General features: G+C 38.2%; 1 protein-coding gene across 2 annotated transcripts in view; it reads right to left on the bottom strand.

The window, feature by feature from the left end:
• Positions 1-21,793, bottom strand: part of MLH3 (mutL homolog 3) — a 32,132-nt gene extending 10,339 nt beyond the window's left edge. Inside the window, exons 1-4 of one of the 2 annotated variants that reach the window (XM_043981359.1) lie at positions 21,673-21,793; positions 16,783-20,130; positions 5,154-5,239; positions 3,610-3,714 (exon numbers count right to left, since the gene is read on the bottom strand). In XM_043981359.1, the coding sequence (XP_043837294.1) occupies positions 3,610-3,714; positions 5,154-5,239; positions 16,783-20,074 (3,483 nt within the window). In that variant the 5' untranslated portion in view covers positions 20,075-20,130; positions 21,673-21,793. Of the gene's footprint in view, positions 1-3,609; positions 3,715-5,153; positions 5,240-16,782; positions 20,131-21,346; positions 21,503-21,672 lie in introns of those variants that run through there. The other variant, XM_043981360.1, reaches the window with a different exon arrangement.
• Positions 21,794-23,680: the final 1,887 nt, after the last annotated feature.

Genomic DNA, 23,680 nt, shown 5'->3' with positions numbered 1-23,680 from the left:
TAGTATCATGGTACTGGTTAGAATCTAGACCACTCCTCTAAAATGAGAATGATTTCAAAGAAAAATAAAGTGTGTGTGTGTGTTTGTGTGTGCATACACACACACATATACATATACATACACTGAAAAATAACCCTGAGGTTTTACACCAGCCCAGTGGGGGGGGGGGAAGATGGCCTATATGTAGAGGAATAATATATATCTCCTTGGTGTTCAGTGATGCTATGGCTCTAGGCTCCTTCCCTAGCCTTATCTCCCACTACTCTACTACGTGTCTCTAACAATGCACCAACCAAACTGGACTAGTTCCTGAATACCTTCACCCCTGCACCAACGCTCATGTTCTCTTAGAATGCCTTCTCCACTTATTGAATCCTACCAACCTTTCAAGATCTAGTTCCAAATATATCTCCTCCATTGAAGACTTCCTTCCTTAATTGAAAGGGATTTCTCCTTCTTCTGAACCCTCAATTCACTTGGTTTATATCTCTTTTGTGACATATACCATATATTCTTCCTTGTATTGTGGTTATTTTTTTAACTTGCCCTATCTCTCCTACTGGATTAATTATAAACTCTTAGAGACCCAGGGTTGTGTCTGAATCATCTCTTTGACATTCATGGCATGTTTTAAAAAATGTTTTAAGTACCTTGAGCTAGTGTTTTAAAAAATGTACTTGAAATGAATGACATATAAATCTAGAATTTAGGAGAGAAAAAGTTCTTTAAAAATGTACTGAATTGGAGCAGCTAGGTGGCGCAGTGGATAAAGCACCGACCCTGGATTCAGGAGGACCTGAGTTCAAATCTAACCTCAGACACTTGTCACTTACTAGCTGTGTGACCCTAGACAAGTCACTTAACCCTCATTGCCCTGCACCACCCCCCCAAGTACTGAATTTAACAATGATACTAGTCTTACAAAGTCTTAAAAAGTTTTAAAACCCAAGTTGATAGGTGAAAATGAAGCTTGGTAACAGAGAATTAAGACTGACACGTTGGGGCAGGCATTGAAAAAGATAAAAATGCTAAAGACACAGGGAGTGATAGATATGTAAAGAGAGAAAATAAGAAGGAGGATATAGGAAAACAGGGTAAAAAGAGATGATGATGGTTGAGAGACAGTGTGCCATAGTGGATAAAGTGCTGGACTTGGAGTCACAAAGACCTGTAATTCAAATTCCACCCCTGCCCCTTGCTATGGGAAAATCACTCAACCTCTTAAACCCACTCAACCTCTTAGTTTCCTCATCAGTGAAATGGGGATAATAATATCTATAGTAAATATCTCACAGGTTTACTGTGTGGTCCACATGAGATGTTTATAAAGATTAAGCAAATTATATTAAAATGAAAAGCTTGTGCAGAAATAAAATGAATGTACCTAGTATAAGAAGGGAAGTGGTTGAATGGGGGAGAGACGAAATCTATGTATCAAATTTCTCAGTTAAGGGTTTAGTAAGGGCCTGAGGTGGGATTTGAACTCAGGACTAACTGACTCCAGGCCCAGTGCTCTATGTAATATGCCACCAAGCTGCCTGAAATAATAAGGTAAAGGGCACAGGAAGAAATTAAGGTAATATAAAAACAAAAGATAGTGATACAATTTTAGTTATTTAAAAAAATATTTCATCCCTTAACCCATAGCTGTGAAAGGCATATGATCTGCTTCTCTTCTAACTTTTCTACTATGTGCTGTTTAATATTCAGGTCACCTATCCTTTGAATCTATTATGGAATATGGTATAAGATGTGATGTGAGCATAAGCCTAATATCTTCCAGACTGCTTTCTAGTTTCCCCAGCAGTTATTATAATAGAGTCTCATGTTTCTTAATGTATCTGCAGCCATCTTGAGCCAGTTCCCTCTAATTCTATGGTCCTAGCTTGACCCGTGTATGTGAAGTTGTTTTGTTTTTATAAGTCCTCTGGTATCACTGCTTGCTTCTTGGCTTATCTCATATCTCGCCATCTTGTCCATGGGCAGTTGAGGCAGTTCAGTTCACATATGCTGATCGCATACTGCCTGGTGGGAATCCCAGTCTCTGTTTTATTGACCCTGGCTTGTTGTCTACTTCCCTGGGTGTCACACATAGCTTTCATCTCTTCCTATTAGGAATCTTTATAGCTTAATATCATATGGCCTTCAAGATAAAGCCTCTACATCCAACTAAGGCTTCCCTGGCTGGTAGTGAATACACAGGTTTTAGCATGTTGCTACTCATTTCTAGCAAGAAGCATCTAACTTGATACTGGTTGGAATATAAGGCAGGGGATCATTGTCAGTTCACACCCGCAACTTTGCTTTATACACAGTCTTTGAACTTCCTGCTTTATCCTGTATGGATCTTGTGGTACATAGGTCTTTGCATGTTTTTTCCCCTATTAGATTGTGAGCTCCTTGAGGGCAGGGATCCCCAGAGCTTAGTATGGTGCCGGGCTCTTGGCAGGTATTTAACAAGTGCCTGTTGACTTGACTTCTTTATGAAAGCCCACTGCATGCCTCGTCAGGGTAACAAATCTTGTTATTGCTTAGCCTTGGCAGGCAGATGCAACTTATTTCTGGAGAATATGCCCCTCTTGGTGTAGGACTGCTCTCAAGCCCTCCTGGCTAGTTCTGTTTGTATGCTGTACTAAAAGCTTGTTTGTATTTGCATGGGCAGAAAGGGATATGTGTGAAACCGCAGACTTTGAAAATCTGTTACAAGTTAATCTGCAAACTCTTTGAAAACTTGTTCACAGTTGTCTGTCTACACATCTCCAAAAGGTAACCATCCCCTTCATTATAGATGGACCTGAGTTCTTTTATTTTGTATTTCTCTAATTATTAGTAATTTAGATACTTTTTCATTGGCTATTAATAGCTTGGATTTCTTCCTCTAAAAATGCTTGTTCATATCTTTTGACTTTATCAACTGGGGAATGGCTCTTATTATTAAAAATTTCAATCAGTTCCCCAAATTATCTTCGAAACAATGCTTTTATCAAAGAAATTTGCTGCAAAGATTTTCCCCCCATTTATTTTTTCCTCTAATTTTAGTTGTATTTTTCTTGTTTGTGCAAAAATTTTTTAATTTTATATAATCAAAATTTTCCACTTTATTTTTCCTGTTCCTCTTTATCTCATTAGTTCATAAACTCTTCCCTTATCCATAGACCTGACAGATAATTTATTCCTTATTCTTCTAAATTATGTCACCCTTCATGTCTAAATCCTGTATGTGGCAAATACTGAGTTCTTGCCCTAAAAGCTAGCATCTTTGGTTTATCAAATACCAGACTAGTGGGCCTGTTGTGTACCTGGTCTGTTCTGCTTAACCTCTCTGTTTCATAACCAGTACCAGATTGTTTTGATGATTACTGCTCTTTAGTATAGTTTGAGATATGGTACTGGTAGCATTGCATGTTACATCCTCAATCTTCACAATCTCTTTTGTGTAAAGTCTTATGAGTCCAGGTAGAATTCACCCATAAGTAATTAATTAACAACTCTGGATTCAGGAGGACCTGAGTTAAAATCCTCAGACACTTGACACTTACTAGTTGTGTGACCCTGGGCAAGTCACTTAACCCCAATTGCCTCACTTAAAAAAAAAAATCTGTCTTTTACCTGCATCGAATGAACCATCTCTTTAGTAAAACGGTAAGGATACAAGATATTGTGAATTTTCACTGTTAGACTCTCAGCTTGTTCACTGCTCACATCAAGAGCAACCTATAAAGAAAACCACAAACAATACTCCTTAAATTTAAAATCCTGAAGGTTCTCAACATGCTTTTAAAATCATTTATTTCCATAGCACCTATGGGTAAGAAGAATGAATAGAGAATTAAAAGAAATGTAAAAGAACCTATATATTATAATTTTGTTTAAAAAAAACAACCAACTTCCTGTTCTAGGTAAAAATCCTTTTTTGAAAATTTCTGATAGAAGTGATACTGTAACCCAATCTAGTCAAGAACTACTAAACAGCCAGTAATCAATTACTGGGCTACTACTTATCATCAACCAGAATTTATTAAGTGCTTAGTATGTGCCAGGCACGGTGTTAAGTACTGACAATATAAAGAAAAGCAATAATAACACAGCTCTTGCCTACAAGGAACTTACATCTTAATGGGAAGGACAACATGCAAACACCTAGCTAAATATAGACAAGATATAAAGCATGGCAATGGGAGCTAATCTTAGAAGGAAGGTACTAGCAATGGGGGATGGGGGTGGGGTGGGGGTGTTTAAGTCTTGAGGAAGCCAGAAAAGCCAGGGGTCAGACGTAAGGAGTGAAAGCTTTCCAGACACGGGGGCCAGCCAGTATGAAATCATGGTGTGAAAAGATGGGGTGTCATGTACGAGGCATGACAAGATGGCTGGTGTCAATGGATCATGGAGGATGTGGTGAAAAAAAAATATATAAAATGACTGAAAAGGTAAGCAGGCTCCTGCTTGTGAAGTGCTTTAAAAGTTGAACACAACATTTTACATTTGCTCCTGGAGCACTAAGGTGCTGCTGGAGAGTGCTGGGTGGGGGTGGGCGGGAGACATGGCCAGATTTGTCCTTTAGGAAGATCACCTTGGCAGCTCACGAAGTACCTTCTGCTGAGAAACACATTTCAGAGAAAATGTCGTACCCAACTTGAATGACAAGCTGTTCCATCATTAGAAGATGTACCCATTTTTTACAAGTACTATCCTATAGTGGAAAAGGCACCAAATCTAGAGTCAGATGACTTTGAGGCAAGTCTCCCAATGGACCTCCTCCATGACCTTGCTAAGTCACTTAGCCTCTATGGACCTCTTTCCTTGTCAATAAAATGAGGGCTTTGGATGCGATGCTTCCAAGGTCTCTTTCAGCCCTATGTCTCTGGTCCTATGATTGTATGGAGTTCTGAAAATACTTCAGGGCACAGACAGTTTCAGTCCACGCGCTGGTTACATAAGAGATTTGCCCATTATGTCAAAGTTGCCAAAATGCTATTAATTTTAATGCCTTCTCCCTCCACAGATGACATTTCACTTTCTAAATATATCAGGAATATTGCCAATTTCCATTACTTATTCATCTGAAAATGAGATTAGTCATCCAAGTCTTGACTCCAAGACTAAATAAAGTTCAAACTCTAAAATCAGCCAGAGAATAAGTGTTGTAGACTTACCTCTGGATACCGGGCAAACACTGGATTTTCCCACTCTGAGAAGAGAGTCTGGAGATTATCAGTACCAATGGCTCCCTCCGCAGTATCTTAGATAAAAGAAAAATGTAAAGTAAGTTTTGGGGACAAGGTAAATGACAATCTTCTATTTTGGGGGGGTTTAACCTCAGAAACTAAAAGTCAGCTATCTAGTCGCCATATTCCACAATTTTTCAGTGTAAATGGTATCCCTAAGTGATCCCAACATGTTCATATTGAAAAGCATTGATGGAAGTGTCTTCTGACTTTATAGTTATTACTCCAGACCAAACACAAAATAGAAAATGGAAAAAATGTGGACCAAAGTGTCAACTTCATTCCCTATTTGTAAAACACTTTTGAAAATGGGGTGGGAGAGGGAGATAGGAAATGAAAACTAAAACAAAAATAAAAACGTTTCTAGCTTCTTTCTAATAAAAAGAATTTTGCTTAAATTAAAACATGTGCTGCATTTCCAATCTCTAACATCAAAAGAGGAATAATTTTCCAAATCATAAGGTACCTCAGACCATGTAACTGACCCTGGAGTCTGAAAAAGTAATTTCTGATCTAAAATGCATAAGCCGAATCACTTAGTTCTGCCGTTAAACAGGACCTTAGGGGATTTCTGGTTCAAGTCGGTCACAGCTGGCTCTGCTCAGAAACATTTAACACACATTTGCTTTGTTTTGTGTGTTAGGTGACAAGGTACTGTATGTTCTAACAATCTGACTCTACCTCTGTATTCCTGTCTCATCGTGGTCCTTTCTTCTCTAGTTCTACGAAGGAAGGGCAGGACAAGCTTGCTTCTAAATGGATGGCACCTGCACTGAAATCCTAAATATTAGGGGAAAAAAACCCCACCACACCAAAAAAACAAAATAAAACAAAACAAAAAATCCATTGTGGAAATGTCATACAGGGGATTGTGATCACTTAAATTATATAAAACTAACAGAAATACAAAGTATCTTTCTATACAGAATAAATGACCCAAGATAAAATGTAGTCCAATGGGTAAGGCACCAAGATGCCCCAGTGAGGAAGAAAAGTTTGGTGACTCAGCCTAATCCATCTTAGTGATAAAATCTAATGCCTCACTTTAATCATCTGGACAAGGAAGATAGAACACACAGCTAGGCACATAACAGTTCATCAAGTACTTCCTGATTGATATTGGCCCAAGCATTTTTTTTTTTAGGGATGAGATTCTTAACCTTTCAATTCAGATGTAAAAGAGGTTCCCACAGAAAAAGTGTTTTGGTTAAAATAAAATTTAGGTTTGAGTATTTTTATATATTCATCAACTAATATGTACATTAATTGTTGTTTGCATGTTATCTCTTCCTCTCTCCACCCCACCCCCCACCTCCTTCACATTAGACTGTGAGCTCTTTGAGGGCAAAGACTGTCTTTTGCCCCTTTTTTTGGTATCTCCAGCACTTATCATAGTGTCTGGCACATGGTAGACACTTAATAAATGCTTATTGGCTAATTAGTAAATATTCACAGAATCATAGGATTCCAGAGTTGAAAAGGACATGAGTAACCAGTTCTTTGGGTGAAACAAAGAACTAAGACATGATTCTGACCTTCAAAGGGCTTACAATCTAGTTAGGACACTATGTGTATGTGTATACACATACAGACATACATATGTACCCTATGTATGTATACATATGTGTGTATATATACACATATATATGTAGAGAGAAAAATTTAATCGAAAAAGCAAGGTACTAGTTGAGTGGTACAATAAATGCTAAAAGAGTTCAGAGAACACAAAAATTATCGTGAGTTTGAGTTTGAAATTTATCCTTTGAATAATTTAGAGCTGTTGCTAGTTCTTCAGGAGGGAGTGAAGTGGTGAAAGTAATGTTTGAAGATTAATCTAGCAGTGGTATGAAGAATAGATAGGAAAATGATGGTAGAGAGACCAATTAGGAGAGTATTGCAATGTTTCAGGTGTACTGACTTAAACTAGGGAGATACAAGGGGTAAGAAGGAAGACATTTTAAAATAAGAACTGACAGAACTCTGTGACTTTGTATTATTTCCCAATATAGCCACAATTTCACTTGCCCTCAGTAAATGTTTTACCTTTTCAGTTCATTGTACTTTTATCTTTGGTACAGTAGTGTGTGTCTTCCAGTTGTTAAAAAGCAGACATTTTTCGAAAGGGTACTATTCCCTGACAGTTGAAACTGTTCAGAGTCATTCCTTCCTGAAAATGTGTTTGAGAACTCAACAAACTTTATTTTTCATTAGAAATTCATAAGTTGACATGACCTTCTAAAGTTCATTACAAGATTGACTAGTCTAGAAAGTTATGTAAGTTGAGGTGCTTTGAACATCAAGATTAATTTCACAGGAGCAGATGTTTACCCTGATCATAACAGCCAAGATCTTCCTTCTTTAATAACAGCTGCTGCATGGTGTATTGTGTTCCAGTTATTTTTTTTGGCACCATACCAGAAGCAAATGCATTTCAATAAAGTATACTGAAATAATTTATGAAGTGCTTTAAATTCGATCCCACAATAAGCATGGTACATAAATTAGGATGTGCAACTATATGTACTGAAAAGGTCATAGGTCCCAATGAGCAAGTCTTCATTCTCAGGAGCATTATTAATATAAAAGATTTCCCCTCTAAAAGTGATCCTTTGTCTGTACCAAAATACTAAGGGATGTATTGGAAAGTAATGGTTTTATCCAACATTAATAATCTTATAGTCTCCTGTTGGAAGTACCCACCCTAAAAAAACAATTAAAAATTCATTTGTATTTAGTAGAAGCCTTTTAATATATATTTTGTTTTAATATTTATCCTTCTACTGCAAACTTGGTATTACTGCCAGATGGAAATCTGCTTTACCATTTCCTAACATCTGGGTCTCAACGTACTGCCAAAATACTGTCACTTTTAATCTTAAATGAAAATTGAGAACTCAGAGTCCTAAGTTCTGCTCTACTGTTGTCTTATAGTGTCATTTATGAGGCACCTTAAAACCTTTCAGAATAGCAGCAACCAAAGATGTAAGGAAGTTATGGGTATTTATTATTATAAAATGTTTCTGAAAAGATAGACTGTTATAGAAATATGTATTATATTGAATAGTCAAAATATCAAGTGTTTTCAACTTCTAGAAAGGCAGTTTTATTTACTTATATACAGTGAGAGAACAATATGCTATGACTAAGGTTTGCTCATGATATGGTACATAGCATTATAGAGCACTGACGTTAAAATCAGGACATGGGTTTGCAATCTACTTCAGACACTTACTAAAACTATTTTTATTTTGGGAAAGACCCTTAACTATTCCATTCTTTCTTCTTATTTAAAAAATATAAATTATAATACCATCTACCTCACAGAGTTGTTCTAAAGATCAAAATAGATAATGTATGTAAAGTATTTTGCCAACCTTAAAGCACTATATAAATATGAGCTATTCTTATTATAATTTTAATTTGCAGTGGTCAATTTCTCCTTGGGGGTAATGGAGAGAGGGAAGGATGCAAACTTAATTTCAGGTATCCTTAGAAAGACTACTGATAATATTTTCCATCACAGAGTGCCTCTAGTTCTTGACTAGAAGCCACAATAGGGTCTACAATTCATTAAAAAGAATGCCACTGAATAACAACAACAACAACAAAGAATGCCACTGAACTTCTGGGGGTAAAGCCAAAATGGTGGAATAGAGAAAGCACTCAGCTGAATTCTTCCAACATTCCCCTCCAAACAACTTTAAAATAATTCCTCTAATTGAAGTCTGGAGTGGCAAAGCCAACAAAACGTCAGAGGGAGACAATCTTACAACCCAAGACAAGAAAGGAGGTCAGAGGGAGAGATCAGTGACATGGTGGTAAAAGCTGGCCTGGAGTGCACATGGATAAAACATTAGTGATAGGACTAGGTGGTGGTAACAGAAGGAGCAGCAGCTTTGGGAGCTTTCAGGCCAGAGACAAGCAATGGGCCAGAAAGAGATCATGGGGTAACCCATGCTAGCACTGGACACAGAAACAGATGCTGTTAGCAACTCTATTTTCTATAACCACTTCTGGATCATAGTTCAAGGACAGAAAGGAGCACTTTTGGTCAAGAGGGTATGGAAGCGGGGCAGCTAGATGGCACAGTGGATAGAGCACCAGCCCTGGATTCAGGAGTAACTGAGTTCAAATCCGGCCTCAGACACTTAACACTTACTAGCTGTGTGACCCTGGGCAAGTCACTTAACCCCAGTTGCCTCACCAAAAAAAATATAAAATTTTTTAAAAAAATTAAAAAAAAAAAAGAGGGTATGGAAGCCCTGAGGGGCAATATCCCTTCTGGTCCCATGGGATTGAGGACCCTGAGGAAAAGTATCATTTTTGGCCCCAAGGGAGAAGAGATCCTGAGGAGATATATCAACTGCAATCCCAAGGCATCAGAGGCCCTTTCTGGGTAAGGACCAAAGTGCAGACCAAGACAGCAGTGACCACACCCCAACCCATATCACACCACCTTTGAAGCACTGAAAACTTTCAAATCCCCCCAAACTAACTGTAAACAGTGTTTCATTGAGCAAACTCATTCGTTTTTCAAATGAAACAAAGGGGGAGATGTGGTAAAAATTATTTCTGGTAAAGATTAATATCGAAAGTTTTAGCTGAATCATTTGAGAGGGGCCACACCAGGCCCACCCTGAGATTGCACATGCTACTGAAGTGGCTTTTGAAGGACCTCCCCTTTTGGGGAGGAAAATGCGAGGAACTTCTGGAACGGCAACTCAAAAGTGACAGTGGGAACAGAAGTTTGCGCTCTCTCTGGCTATTGACTTAGCTGTGGCACATGCAGGGAGTTCAGGCTGGTGGCGTCCAGGGACTTGGAGGAGCACATGTTTCGTACTCTGTTTCAGGCTACTGCTGAGTTACTGCAGTTACTGGGTTGGTGAGTTAATGACGGAAAACCCCAAGTTTAGTGTTAAGACTATCTATCTGCATTTCTACTTCCTTATTTCCTTAATTGGTTTAACCTTTGCAGTCTAATTAATTCCCAAGCAATAAAACCTGATCCTTTATGAACTAAAGCTCAGAGGCTCCTTTTCTTATATTTATATATATATAAAAGGGAAAGTATAAAAGGGGGAGATTAATGCTCCATATATCCAATTTTGACTCTCACAACAGCAATACAAAAAATCCTAAAACTTGGGACAGACTCCCTACCTCTTTGTCTGGCAGCTGCTACCACAATAGCAATAGAGCTCAACATTAACATAAAGTTTCAAATCAAGAAATAGGGTGAAAAAAATAAGCAAACAGACAGACAAAAATCTACTATGGTTATAGGGAAGATCAAGACACAAACTCAGAAGACAATGATGTCAGAACAGCTACAAGCAAAGCTTTAAAGAAAAATTGTGAACTGGATACAAGCCTAAGAAGAATTCCTGGAAGAGTTCAAAATGGATTTTAGAAATCAAATAAAAGCAATAGAGGAAAAATTAGGTAATGAAGGCAAGGGAAAAGAATTATGAAAAGATGGTTAACATCTTGGTAAAAGAGGCAAAAAAAAAAATTCTGAAGAAAATAACCTATTTAAAAAACAAAATTGACCAAATGGAAAAAGAGGTTCCAAAATTCGCCAAAGAAGAGAACTCTTTAAGAAGCAGAATTAGCCAAATTAAAAAAACAAAACAAACAAAAAAAAAGGAGGTACAAAAGTTCACTGATGAAAATAATTCCTTAAAAATGAGAATTAGGGGGAGGGGCAGCTAGGTGGCACAGTAAATAGAGCATCGGCCATGAAGTCAGGAGGACCTGAGTTCAAATCCAGCCTCAAACACTTAACACTTACTAGCTGTGTGACCCTAGGCAAGTCACTTAACCCCAATTGCCTCACCAAAAAAAAAAAATCAGAATTGGGCAAGTGGAAGCTAATGACTCCATGAGACATCAAGAAATAATAAAACAAAGTCATAAGAATGAAAAATGGTGGTAATCCCAATTCCTTTGCCCTCTGGAATATCATATTCCATGCCCTCCGGTCCTTTAATGTAGAAGCTGATAGATCTGGTGTTATCCTGACTGGGGCTCCACAGTACTTGAATTCTTTCTTTTGGGCAGCTTGCAATATTTTCTCCTTGACCTGAGAGCTCTGGAATGTGGCTATAATATTCCTAGGAGTTTTCCTTTGGGGATCTCTTTCTGGAGGTAGATTCTTTCAATTTCTATTTTAGCGTCTTCTTTTAGAATTTCAGGACAATTTCCCCTGAGAATATCTTGGAAGATGATGTCTAAGCTCTTTCCTTGATCATGGTTTTCAGGTAGACCAATAATTTTCAAATTATTTCTCCTGGACCTATTTTCCAGGTCAGCAGTTTTTCCCAGAAGATATTTCACATTGCCCTCTATTTTTTTATTCATTTGGATTTTCTTTATTGTGTCTTGGTTCCTCATAAAGTCACTGGCTTCCATTTGTTCAATCCTAATTCTTAGGCAATTATTTTCATCAGAAAGCTTTTCCATTTGGCTTTTCAAGCTGTTGACTTTTTTCTCATGTCTTTCCTGCATCACCCTCATTTCTCTTCCCATTTTTTCCTCTACCTCTCTAACTTTATCTTCAAAGTCCTTTTTGAGTGCCTCTATGGCCTGAGACCAATTCATATTTTTCTTGGAAGCTTTAGATATAGGGGCCCTGATGTTGACATCTTCCTCTGAGGGTGCACCTCGGACTTCCTTGTTACTAAAGAAACTTTCTATGGTCCTCACCTACCCAGCAAAACTCATCATAATCTTTCATAGGAAAAAATGGAAGTTTAATGAAAAAGAGGACTTTCAGATATTTGTGATGAAAAGACCTGAACTGAATGGCAAATCTGACTTTCAAATACAAGATCCTAGAGAAGTATAAAAAAATTGGAGTTGGGGGACATGCTTGGGGTCATACAATGGGTGACTGTCTTGTGTCTGAGGCAGGGTTTTGGCTGGGATCCCCCTGGGTCCAGGAGTGGTGCTTTGTCCACTATGTCACCTAGCTGCCCCATGATGACATCTTTAGGGTTAAATTGAGGGGGTGAGGGGAATGCACTGGGGGAGGGGGAAGGGCAGAGGTGAAATCCTACATAAAAGAAACAGGAAAAGGCTTATGGAGTTTCGGAAGAGATGGGAGAGGAGCAGGATAGTAAATGAATTTTACACTCATCATAAAAGGCTCAAAGACCTTAAACTCATCAGAGTTGCCTCAAGGAGGGACTAACACACACACAACTGGGTGGAGTAATCTCTCTAATCCTGCAGGAAAATAGGAGGGGAAGGAGATAAAGAGAAAGGGGCAAAAGAAGGAAGGGCAGAGTGGGGGAGGGGATAGACAGAAGCAAATCCTTTTTGAAGAGTGATAAGATGAAAGAAGAGGGATAATAGAATAAACATTATGGGGAATGGAATAGGATGGAAGGGAAACACTTAACAAAAGTAATCATGAAAAAGAGAAAAAGGGGAAAAGTGTACAAAAAATATTTATAGCAACTCTTGGTGGAGGCTAAGAATTGAGAATCAAGGGAATGTCCATCAATTGAGGAATGATGGAAGAAGCTGTGCTATATGATTGTGGTGGAATGGTCTTGTGCTATAGGAAATGACAAATAGGATGATCCCAGAAAAACCTGGAAAGACTAATAAACATCGATGTATAGTGAATTGAGCAGAGCTGGGAGGACATTGTGCATAGTGACAGCAGTATTGTTCAATGGAGAATTGTGAATGACTTAACTACTCTCAGCAATTCAATGATCCAAGACAATCCCAAGGAACTAATGAGGAAACTTACTATCCACCCCCATAGAAAGAACTGATAAAAAGAACACTTGTGGATTGTACATATATAACCTGGTTGTAATCTTGTGAAGGGGGGAGGAAAGGGAGGGAGGGAGAAAAATTTGGAACTCTAAATTTTATGAAAATGGATGTTGAAAACTACCCTTACATGTAACTGGACAAAATAAAATGTTTGTTGCAAAAAAAAAAAAAAAGAATGAAAAATGGAAGAAAATATTAAATATAAGGGGCAGCTAGGTGGCAGAGTGGATAGAGCACCAGCTCTGGATTCAGGAGGACCTGAGTTCAAATCCGGCCTCAGACACTTAACACTTACTAGCTGTGTGACCCTGGGCAAGTCACTTAACCCCAATTGCCTCAAAAAAAAAAAAGAAAATATGAACTATATCAGGAAAAACAAGCAACTTGGGAAAATGAGGAGAGATAATTTAAGAATTATTGGATTATCTAAAACCTATGATCCAAGAAGGAGCCTAGACATCATATTTCAAGAAATTACCAAGGAAAACTGTTCCAGTATCCTAGAACTAAAGGGTAAAATAGAAATAGAAAGAATACACTGATCACCACCTGAAGGAGATCCCAAAATGAAAACTACTGGGAATATTATAGTAAAATTCCAGAACTCCCAAGTCAAAGAGAAAATACTTCAAGCAACCAGAAAGAAACCATTCAGATATCATAGAGCTGGGGCAGCTAGATGGCACAGTGGTTAAAGCACCGGCCCTGGATTCAGGAGTACCTGAGTTCAAATCTGGCCTCAGACACTTGACACTTACTAGCTGTGTGACCGTGGGCAAGTCACTTAACCCCAATTGCCTCACTAAAAACAAAACAAACCAAAACAAAATTACAGATATCATAGAGCTACAGTTAGGGTCACACCAGATTTAATAGCTATCACAGTAAAGGAGTGGAGGGCTTGGAATATGATATTATGGAAGGCAAAAGAGCTGGGATTACATATAATAACCTACCTAACCAGCAAACTGAGTATAACCCTTAAAGAAAAAAAAGATTATTTAATAAAATAGAAGACTTTCAAGGATTCCTGATGAAAAGACCAGAGCTGAGTAGAAAATCTGACTTTCAAATGCAATACTCAAGAGAAGCATAAAAAAAGTGAATATGAAATAGAAATCATAAAGGACTCAATAGGATTAGACTGTTTACTGCTTTATAAGGAAAGATGATATATGTATCTTTTAAGAACATTATCATTATTAGGGCAAGTGGAAGGATTATACACAGAAGGAGGGTATGAGAGTGAGTTGATTATGTTGCGATGATGTAAAAAAAATGTATAGGAGGAAAAGGGATGCCCTCAGAGAAGGGGGAGAGAAAGAATGGGAAAAATTATTTCAATAAAAGTGGCATGGAAGGAAAGGGAAAATGGGGGAAAGAGGGAGGCTTGAACCACACTCATATTGGTTCAAAGAGCAAAAAAAAATGTATATATACGTATAGACACACACTCAATTGGTAACAGAAATGTATATTAGCCAACAAGAAACTAGGAGGAGGAGCAGCTAGGTGGTGCAGTGGATAGAGCACCGGCCCTGGAGTAAGGAGGACCTGAGTTCAAATCCGGCCTCAGACACTTAACACTTACTAGCTGTGTGACCCTGGGCAAGTCACTTAACCCCAAATGCTTCACCAAAAAAAAAAAAGAAAGAAACTAGGAGGAGAGGGGGTGTGGTGATAAAAGGGAGGGTAGATAAAGCAGTGATCAGAAGCTAAACACTTTAGAGGAGAGACAGAATAAAAAGAGAAAGATAGAGAAGGATAAACAGAAGAAAATAGGAAAGAAGCAAATGCAGTTAGTAATCATAACTGTGAATGGGATGAACTCACCCATAGAGTAGAACAGAATGAATTAGAAACCAGAATCCAACAATATGTTGTTTACAAGAAACACACTTGAAACAGGGAAACACACACAGAATTAAAATAAGGGGCTGGAGCAGAATCTATTATGCTTCAGCTGAAGTAAAAAAAAGAAGGGGTAGCAATCATGATCTTAGACAAAGGAAAGGTAAAAATAGACCTAATTAAAAGAGATAAGCTGGGAAACTACATATAAATACCAAACAAATATGCACCAAATGGTATAGCATCCAAATTCTTAAAGGAAAGGTTAAATTAATTACACGAGGAAACAGGCAGTTAAACTATACTAATGTGGTACCTTAACTTTTTTCCTCTTAGAGCTAGATAAACCTAACCAGGTCTTTTTGTGGTGGCAGAGAATTGGAGAGAGGGGATACCCATTAACTGGGATATGCCTGAACAAGCTGTGGTATGATTATGATAGAATACTATTGTGCTATAAGAAATGATATGCCAGATGGTTTCAGAAAAACCTGGTAAACTTAGATGAACTCATGCCAAGTGAAGAGCAGAAGCAGAACATTGTACACAATAAAAGCAACATTGTAAGGATGATCAACTGTGAAAGACTTAGCTACTCTGGTCAGTACAATGAGCCAAGACAATTCCAAAAGACTCATGATAAAAAATGCTATCCACCTTTGGGGAGAGAACTAATGAACTCTGACTGTACATTAAAACATACTTTTAAAAAATTGTTTTATTTTGCAACATGGCTAATATGGAAATGTTTTGTATGACTTCATATGCAGAATCAATATCAGTCTGCCTTCTGAAAAAGGTAGGAGGGACAGGAGGGAATCTGGAACTCAAAAATTTTTTAAATGATTGTTAAAATACTTTCCATGTGGGGCAGCTAGGTGGCGCAGTGGATAAGCACCGGCCCTGGATTCAGGAGGACCTGAGTTCAAATCCAGCCTCGGACACTTGACACTAACTAGCTGTGTGACCCCGGGCAAGTCACTTAACCCTCACTGCCCAGCAAAAACAAAACAAAAAATATATATATACTTTCCATGTAACTGGGAAATATTTAACAAAATAAATAAAAATCATCTTTTAAAAATAATGTCACTATTGGCATTGCAAGGGCACTGGAGATAATTCCTGGGATGGCAGGGATCATAATGGGTCTGACACTTGTATCACTGCTTCCATTATAATACAATAATTTATAATGTAAACGCCCATCATGTCCCTGATATATGAGCTACATCAATCAGAATTTAACAGTATTTCTAATTTAATTGCTTCTGACCAAGGACATTTTCAGATATTGTAGAGCACAAAATCAGAACCACTGTCTAGTCAGTGTAGGCACTTACCTGCTTTGTAATCTTGGGCAGGTCACTAAGCCTCCATTTCCTCATCTGTAAAATGGGAATAACAGCACCAACCTCACAGGGTTGTGAGGACCAAATGGAATAATGTATGTTTATAACTTCGCAAGCCTTAAAACATTATTTAAACGTGAGCTATTACTATTCACAACAACTACACTTTTCTCCAAATGAACAGTTTGTGGTTGAACGTTAAATTTTTTTTTTCAAAGAGTAGGATTTATTTTTATAACATTTGCAGAGAATTGCTAGATTACTTTCTTTTTCTTTCTTTTCTTTTTATTTTTTAGTGAGGCAATTGGGGTTAAGTGACTTGCCCAGGGTCATACAGCTAGTAAGTGTTAAGTGTCTGAGGCCGGATTTGAACTCAGGTACTCCTGACTCCAAGGCCAGTGCTCTATCCACTGCACCGTCTAGCTGCCCCGAATGTTAAATTTTTAAGATATTGCTTTCACTGATGCAAAAAAGTGGTTATCATATAGCTCAAACACAGTATCTCCTTTCAGGGCATTTCATATTTATAATACATTTGCTTTGAGAAGAAACTTTCTACCCACCGTTTCTGAAGACAACATTGACAGCCATGGTCGTTAGGTCTTTTGTACAACAAGCCAAACTTTCATCCTGTGGAGCATTGAATGTGCTGAGTCCTGTGACTTTGTTGATATAGACCATTCTACCCAGTGACACATCAAAATGTTGTTGCCAGTCAACAGGATGTGTCATCGACTCTTCATCCTTGGAAACTCTTGTTTTAGTATTCTCTTTCTGAAAAAAAGCTGCAGTTTGATCAGCCGCTGAAATGTCTAGATGGCTTATTAAAGCTGTACTGGGAGGGGTGGCTGTTTCCAATTGCTGCTCCGAAGGTATGGTGGGGATACTTTGGTCTTCACAGACTTCAAGAGACACATTCCTTGGTAACTCCAAAGAAACATTATGCCTCGTTGGATAGTCCTCCGTTGTACTGATTGGTAATGACTGGTTAGTAAAAGGTGAATTTGCATTACTATTATAGGTATTATCTTGCACAGCAGTGTCTGAATCTGGAATGAGGCTTTTATCTCCTGTTATTTTAGGCATGTTATGAGGTAACTTATAAGAATCCTGGGTTAACACATTGCACAAGTTGAAGTCTTTTGTACTGGAGCTGAACTGGCAAGAGTCTTTAAAATGTCCTGTATATTCAGCAATTAAAACTTCTTTGTTGTTATCTTTCATTCTGGATAGTTTAGAAGCTAGTGATCCTAATGGCCTATCAATATTCAAAGGTTTTCTGTTAAGCTGAGAATAGTCAGTCAGCGTTATAGGACTTCCTCTCACACAGGTATTCTCTTGCTCCAATGTCTCCTTTTTCTGGGAAGCTGGAAACTCTTCTGAGGGGATGTGACTAATTTGCTGATCATTATCACAGAGTTCATTATTATTATTTATGGTTGGGATTTCACATATATTGGAGTGGTTCCCTTTCTGGGAAATGTCAGGTTCAATTTGGGAATCATTATTGGTAGTTATTTCAAAATCACTATTAATATCCTGAATCCTTGTAGGCAAAGAGCTCTCAAACTTCCTATATTGTCTCTTAAACTTTTCTAAAGACACTGGTTGTGAAAACAAGTTTAGTTTCTTATGATCAAAGGGTTTGGAGAAACCGGTCAGCTTTTCTTTTTTCTTCCCATTATTTGAAACATGTACATTCCAAGGAAAAACGACAGAAGCATTAGATAACAAGTTACTTGTATGTGATTGCTTACTACTGTCCTTATGAAAAAATGCCTCATTTTTATAGATTCCTATGGTTTTGCTTTTTGGCCCATCTTTCCTATTTGTTAAGCAAAAGAATTGGTTGATTGATTTAGCAGATTCTTCACTTAAATTAATATTTAAGTCTATGTTTGGGGTCTCAACTGAACTCTGGATTTTGTTTCCAAATATTTGCCTGGCACTAATAGGCCCAGGTTGAAAATTATTTTTTAATGTAAAGTCCATTTCAGATGCTTTTGATTGTTGGGTTTGCATTACATGTGTTATAAAGCCTGTGGAGCATAACTGAACTTGTCCATAACTAAAAACTGTCTTTCCTCTATCACAATTAGATTCTGTCTTTGTTCTTTCATCTTCTTTAAGTGTATCACATGTCTCTAATAGTATTCTCCCAAAAGGTGGAGGTCCACCTGCCATTTCAGGTATATCTTTAAGTCTTTCTTGTGGTTCCTCACATATACTGTTGACAACCACTCCATTATCATTGGTCTTTTTCTTTTGTAGACATGGATTTTCATCACTGTCCTCAAGGTGATGTGGAATATTAAAAGAACTCTTTAACACTTCTGAACTGGTTCCACAGCTATTTTCTGAACACTCAAATTCTAGACAAATATTTTTAGAATTATTTTTTTTTAAATCTGTGAATTTGGTTTCCTGTTGTGGTAAGATATTTGGTCCTGAGCAGGTGCCATCTTGACAGGGCACAGATGACTCTATCATATCATTAAAGCACATCTCATTTGGGTCACTGTTGGTCAACACCTGGTTGTCTTTTATTTGTCTGATATCTTCTTCACTCCTACAAGTCTTTAAAGTCACATTTTCCACAACAGCTTTTCTTTTCACAGTTTTAGACTTCGTATTAAATATTTCATATGAATCCATGATATTTTCACATGCTTCCTGAAAACTGTGCTGGACACATTTTTCATCAGAGGCCCCAGGCTGAAGACTAGCACTGAATAAAGTCATGCCACTGTCTTCATTAAATTCTTTAATGTCATCACCTGACAATTCTATAAATAATTCTTCTTGCTTTAAAAAAGTTTTTATCCCTTCCTCAATACAAACCATGACAGTATCCCAGTTCCTGAATTCAATTAGAGTTTTTGCTGGATCTAGGCACACATCATACTCACAAAATTGGCATTTGACATTGATTACATAAATCCCATGGAGTTCTGGGTTTAACCGATGCCGTGGAGGGCTTGAATTCATTGGCTTATTTGCAGGACCACCCTTTGGCCTACAAATAATACTTTCTTTCCTTAATAAAAAGTCAATGAGTTTATGCAATCTTGTCTTTAAAACCAGTCTTTTGTTCACAAACAAAAACTGCAAATTTTTATTATAATGTGCTTCAGAACTTATATATCCATTTAGTTCGAATTCTTTATGTTTAAAATTGATTTCTCTTAACTTTTGTGACTTACCCAATCCATAAATTTGACAAAATCGAGAGCATGTATCTTTGGTTTTGGGGAGCTGAAGAACCATAGAACCAGAAATATCATTTCTCAAGGAGAAGGAGATGGACGGGTGCATGAGCGAGAGTGCTTCAATCTTTTGCCTCACTTTTTCAAATTCCAATCTGGGATCCATGCATTTCCTCCTCACTGGTAACTGGTAAAATAGGTTACATACAGTAACTGTTGTCCCTGAACTTGGCCTAGTCAACTCCGCTTCACAAGCTTCCAGGGCTTTCCCATTCTGAAACAGTTTCACAAAAGTTTCTACTGTCCTGTTTGTTTTGGATGAAATTTCTACAGCACTAGCCATATTTACTATGCTTGATACTGCCTCTCCTCGGAAACCATAAAACTTTGGGTTCTCTAAGTCTTGTATAGATTTGCACTTACTGGTGAAATATTGCTTTCCTACCTTCTCGATATCGTCCCTTTCCATCCCAGATCCATTGTCTATAACCTGGACCTTGAAAGTTTCCATGTTTACTCTCACAGCCACACATTTTGCTTCAGCATCAATGCTATTGAGGGCAAGTTCTTCAACACATTGGCTAAGGGAGCTGATAGCCACACCAGAACGGAGTTTAGCTTGCACTTCCTCGGACAAACACTTGATCATGGCAGGTAGAAAACTGGTAAGGGCTGGGGTGTCTTTTTCTGATCAGAAATATTTCCCTAGAGAAAAAAAAAAGAAAATCAAGGCTCTGATTATTTTTAAAACATTTTAGTTTGTATCAAATTAACTGGTACATGGTTATATTTGTTTTGCCATAATCATTGTTTGTGAATATTATTTAAAACAACTACTATTCTCCCATATTGTTACTAGACAGTATATAACACTGTATCTTGGAAGAACTTCTCTTATTTAGTGCAATCTATTTAATATTCTAAGACAATAATCCTCATGACAAGTTTCTCCCCCTTTTAGGTCCTATGTGGCACAAAGCAGGTATTTGATACCAAAAGTAACCTATAATTGAGACATAAAAAATTAAAATAAAATAAATTCAATCCACTATGGAGAACATGGGAAGAATGAATTTTTAAAAAAAATTCCACTTTTAGCTAGTTTCATATTATCTATACAAAAACCATGGTTTGGGAATGATGTGAAACCCTATGAAGGATTATGGTAAACTTCTTCTTTTATACTTAAGATGACTGGAAAAACCTGAGTAAACATACTTTTAAAAAATCATAGAGGGTAGCTAGGTGGCATAGTAGATAAAGCACCGGCCCTGGATTCAGGACCTGAGTTCAGATCTGAACTCAGACACTGGACAACTGTGGAACCATAAGCAAGTCACATAACCTGTTTGCCTTAGTTTCCTCATCTGTATAAAATGGTGATGATAGCACCACCTCCCTCCCAGGGTTGTTGTGAGAATCAAATTAAATAACAGCTTAGCACAGTGCCTTGCAAATAGTAAGTACTCTATAAATGTTAGATATGATGGTGATGATGTGGGGGCATTATTACCATTTCCATAATGTTTATATAGTCTATACATTTACATTGGTAAAAACGCAGTAGTATCATCCCAGTTCTGCTACTAAGCTGTGATTTTGCTAAATGTTAATACAATTCAATTCATCTCAACTTAGTTGTTGGGGTCTGTTTCCTCAACTTTAAAGTTAAGGCTATTCTGGCTCTAAACTCTCCGACATTTTTTACCTCGTATGCCCCATTTAAGATAACTGTTGGCTTAAGAAGAACAGGGACTGATCTTCCCAAAAAAGGTACAGAAAAAAATGAGTGACCCAGCAACATCAGTACTGTTGGTGTCTGGGGGTGCTTGAGCTTTAAAGATGACATCACCTCGAGAACAGGTATCTAATAAAAACTCTGATTCCACTCAACTCCACAATTATTTACACCAGCCCTTACTATGAAAATGCTCTTTTCCACTGGGAGAATCCAAAGCATCAGGCAACAAAAAGGGAAAACCCGTTTTCCATCAATTGCTAGGAAACTACTCATCTCAACTCCCCCTAGCCTTCCTCTTCCTCAGAAAAAGTTTAGCCACAGCTCCCGGCAGGCCACAACCTCTAGTTGGAAAGGCCACGCCCTCCATAAAGACCACGCCCCTAGATCCAGCCAGGCTCCGGCCCATTCACAACCTATTTCTACTTAATCCCGCCCCTTCCCCTAAACTCCGTCCCAGACCAAACCATCCTCCCCAAAACACCCAACCATGGAAACTAAGGCATAACTGTTTGCTCGGAGGCAGCCCTATCACTCCCAGGAGGCGTCCGTCAACGCTCGGCTTCCGGGTGAAATGCCCTCCCCGGAGTCGTTCCTTCTTCCCTTCCCCTGCTTTTGAGTCACCTCTACTGGTCGCTTTACCCACCGCCACAGTGACGAAGGCGCGCACGGAGACCGGAAGTTCAAGTATGCGAGGGCCCACGTGGACTCTGGGAGTCGTAGCTCTCTCTCCATACCCCGCTCTTTTGAGCAAAGCGATATCCTCCAGGCAATGTCTTTTCTTTGGGTGGTGGATTAGCAAGAACAGGACGGAGGCAATGTGGGGGATTTCCGTGTACAAAGGATATTTGTCACTTTCCTGGCTTATGAAATTGACAATCCTTTCCCCCCTCTATCTTGGCATAATGTTACTAGTTAGATATAAAAGTTACCGTTACTTCTGGAGAATTCATTTCTTCTATTTAATCAGCCCACTCCATCCCTCTTTAGTGACCTTTTTTGATTGTTCTGAACCTTTTGCATACAAAGCCCTGAAGATCTAAGCTCAGTGAGGTGACTCGATCGAGTTTGCTTTCTGTCCCATTTTCATTGGAACCCACGTTATAAAAAAGCGCAAACAGTATTTTTCCCCTCTTGCCAATCATGTTCTTTTTTTTTAATCATAAGCTCCTTTTTTTGTTTTGTTTTGTTGAGGGGCAATGAGGGTTAAGTGACTTGCCCAGGGTCACACAGCTAGTAAGTGTCTGAGGTCACTTTTGAACTCAGGTCGTCCTGAATCCAGGGCCGGTGCTTTATCCTCTACGCCACCTAGCTGTCCCCTAATCGTGAGTTCTTAATAAGTACTTGTTGAAGGAATAGCCCAGACTGCTACAGTACCCCTTTATTGACTTTATAAGGAGTGTCTCCTGGGCTGAATAGTGAGTTTGAGCTTCTTTAGCACAGACTTAAGTCAATGCCTTTTGTGTGTGAGGCAAGGAAGCAGCAGTTTCAGTGTTGTTCACATTAATGGTTAAAAATTCACGGAATTCTAGGATAACAGTTGGAATTAAAGGTAACTAGCTATATTAGAAAAAATGTTTGAGCTTTTCAGTATTTCCCCCCAAACACCGTTCCTCTTCCAAACTTGCTTGTTTTTGTTGAGGGGACCACTATCCTAACAATCCTTTATCCCAACACTATGATTCAGACAAACTGGACTTGGTGTTCTTTATACAAGACAAACCATGCTCTGGTATCAGTACCACCGTACTGGCTGTCCCTAAGTCCTGAAATGCACCCCTTTCCTGTTTTACAACAGCTCAAGTGCCATCGACAGGCCTTTATCGAAAAAGTCACATTGTATCTCACTTGTTTATATTTTATTATCATTATTATATATTTTATACCTACTTATATTGTTCTTGTCATTTCAGTTGTGTCCAATTCTGTGACCCCATTTGGGTCTTTTTTTGGCAAAGATGCTGGAGGGGTTTACATGTTCTTCTCCAGCTCATTTTACAGATGAGGAAACTGAGGCAAACAGGGTGAAGTGACTTGCCCAGGGTCACACAGCTAACATCAAGCCTGATTTGAACTCAGGAAGATGAGATTTCCTGACTCCCCACCCAGCATTCTATCCACTGTACCACCTAGCTGCCCATTTATATTGTATGTGTAGATATTTATGTATGTACATATTGTCTTCTATAGCTAGGTTATTCTGGAGAATAGGGACTGACACCTTTGTCATGCCTGTGCCTAACACATTGCAGCTGCTTAATAAATGTTTATTGATTGATCCTAACATTGTGAACTTGGGGTAGCTTGTTCTTCAGGTGGAAACGAGCATTGACAATTACTGAAATGATTCACAGGAACCTCCAACTTTCTCATTTTGAAGGAATGAAATTAAAGAACATTCCTGGCCTGTTTAAATTTTTTCTCAAAATCTTCACAAGTTATATTTATTGTATAAATGAGTAAATAAATCATTTTCCCAGAATAAGCTCTCAATAAAGACAATAAAAAACACCAAAG

Source organism: Dromiciops gliroides, chromosome 2, assembly GCF_019393635.1.
Source record: "Dromiciops gliroides isolate mDroGli1 chromosome 2, mDroGli1.pri, whole genome shotgun sequence".
In the NCBI taxonomy this organism is placed as follows: domain Eukaryota; kingdom Metazoa; phylum Chordata; class Mammalia; order Microbiotheria; family Microbiotheriidae; genus Dromiciops; species Dromiciops gliroides.
The sequence above is the reverse complement of the archived record's forward strand: the minus strand, read 5'-3'. Positions and strand labels throughout refer to the sequence as shown.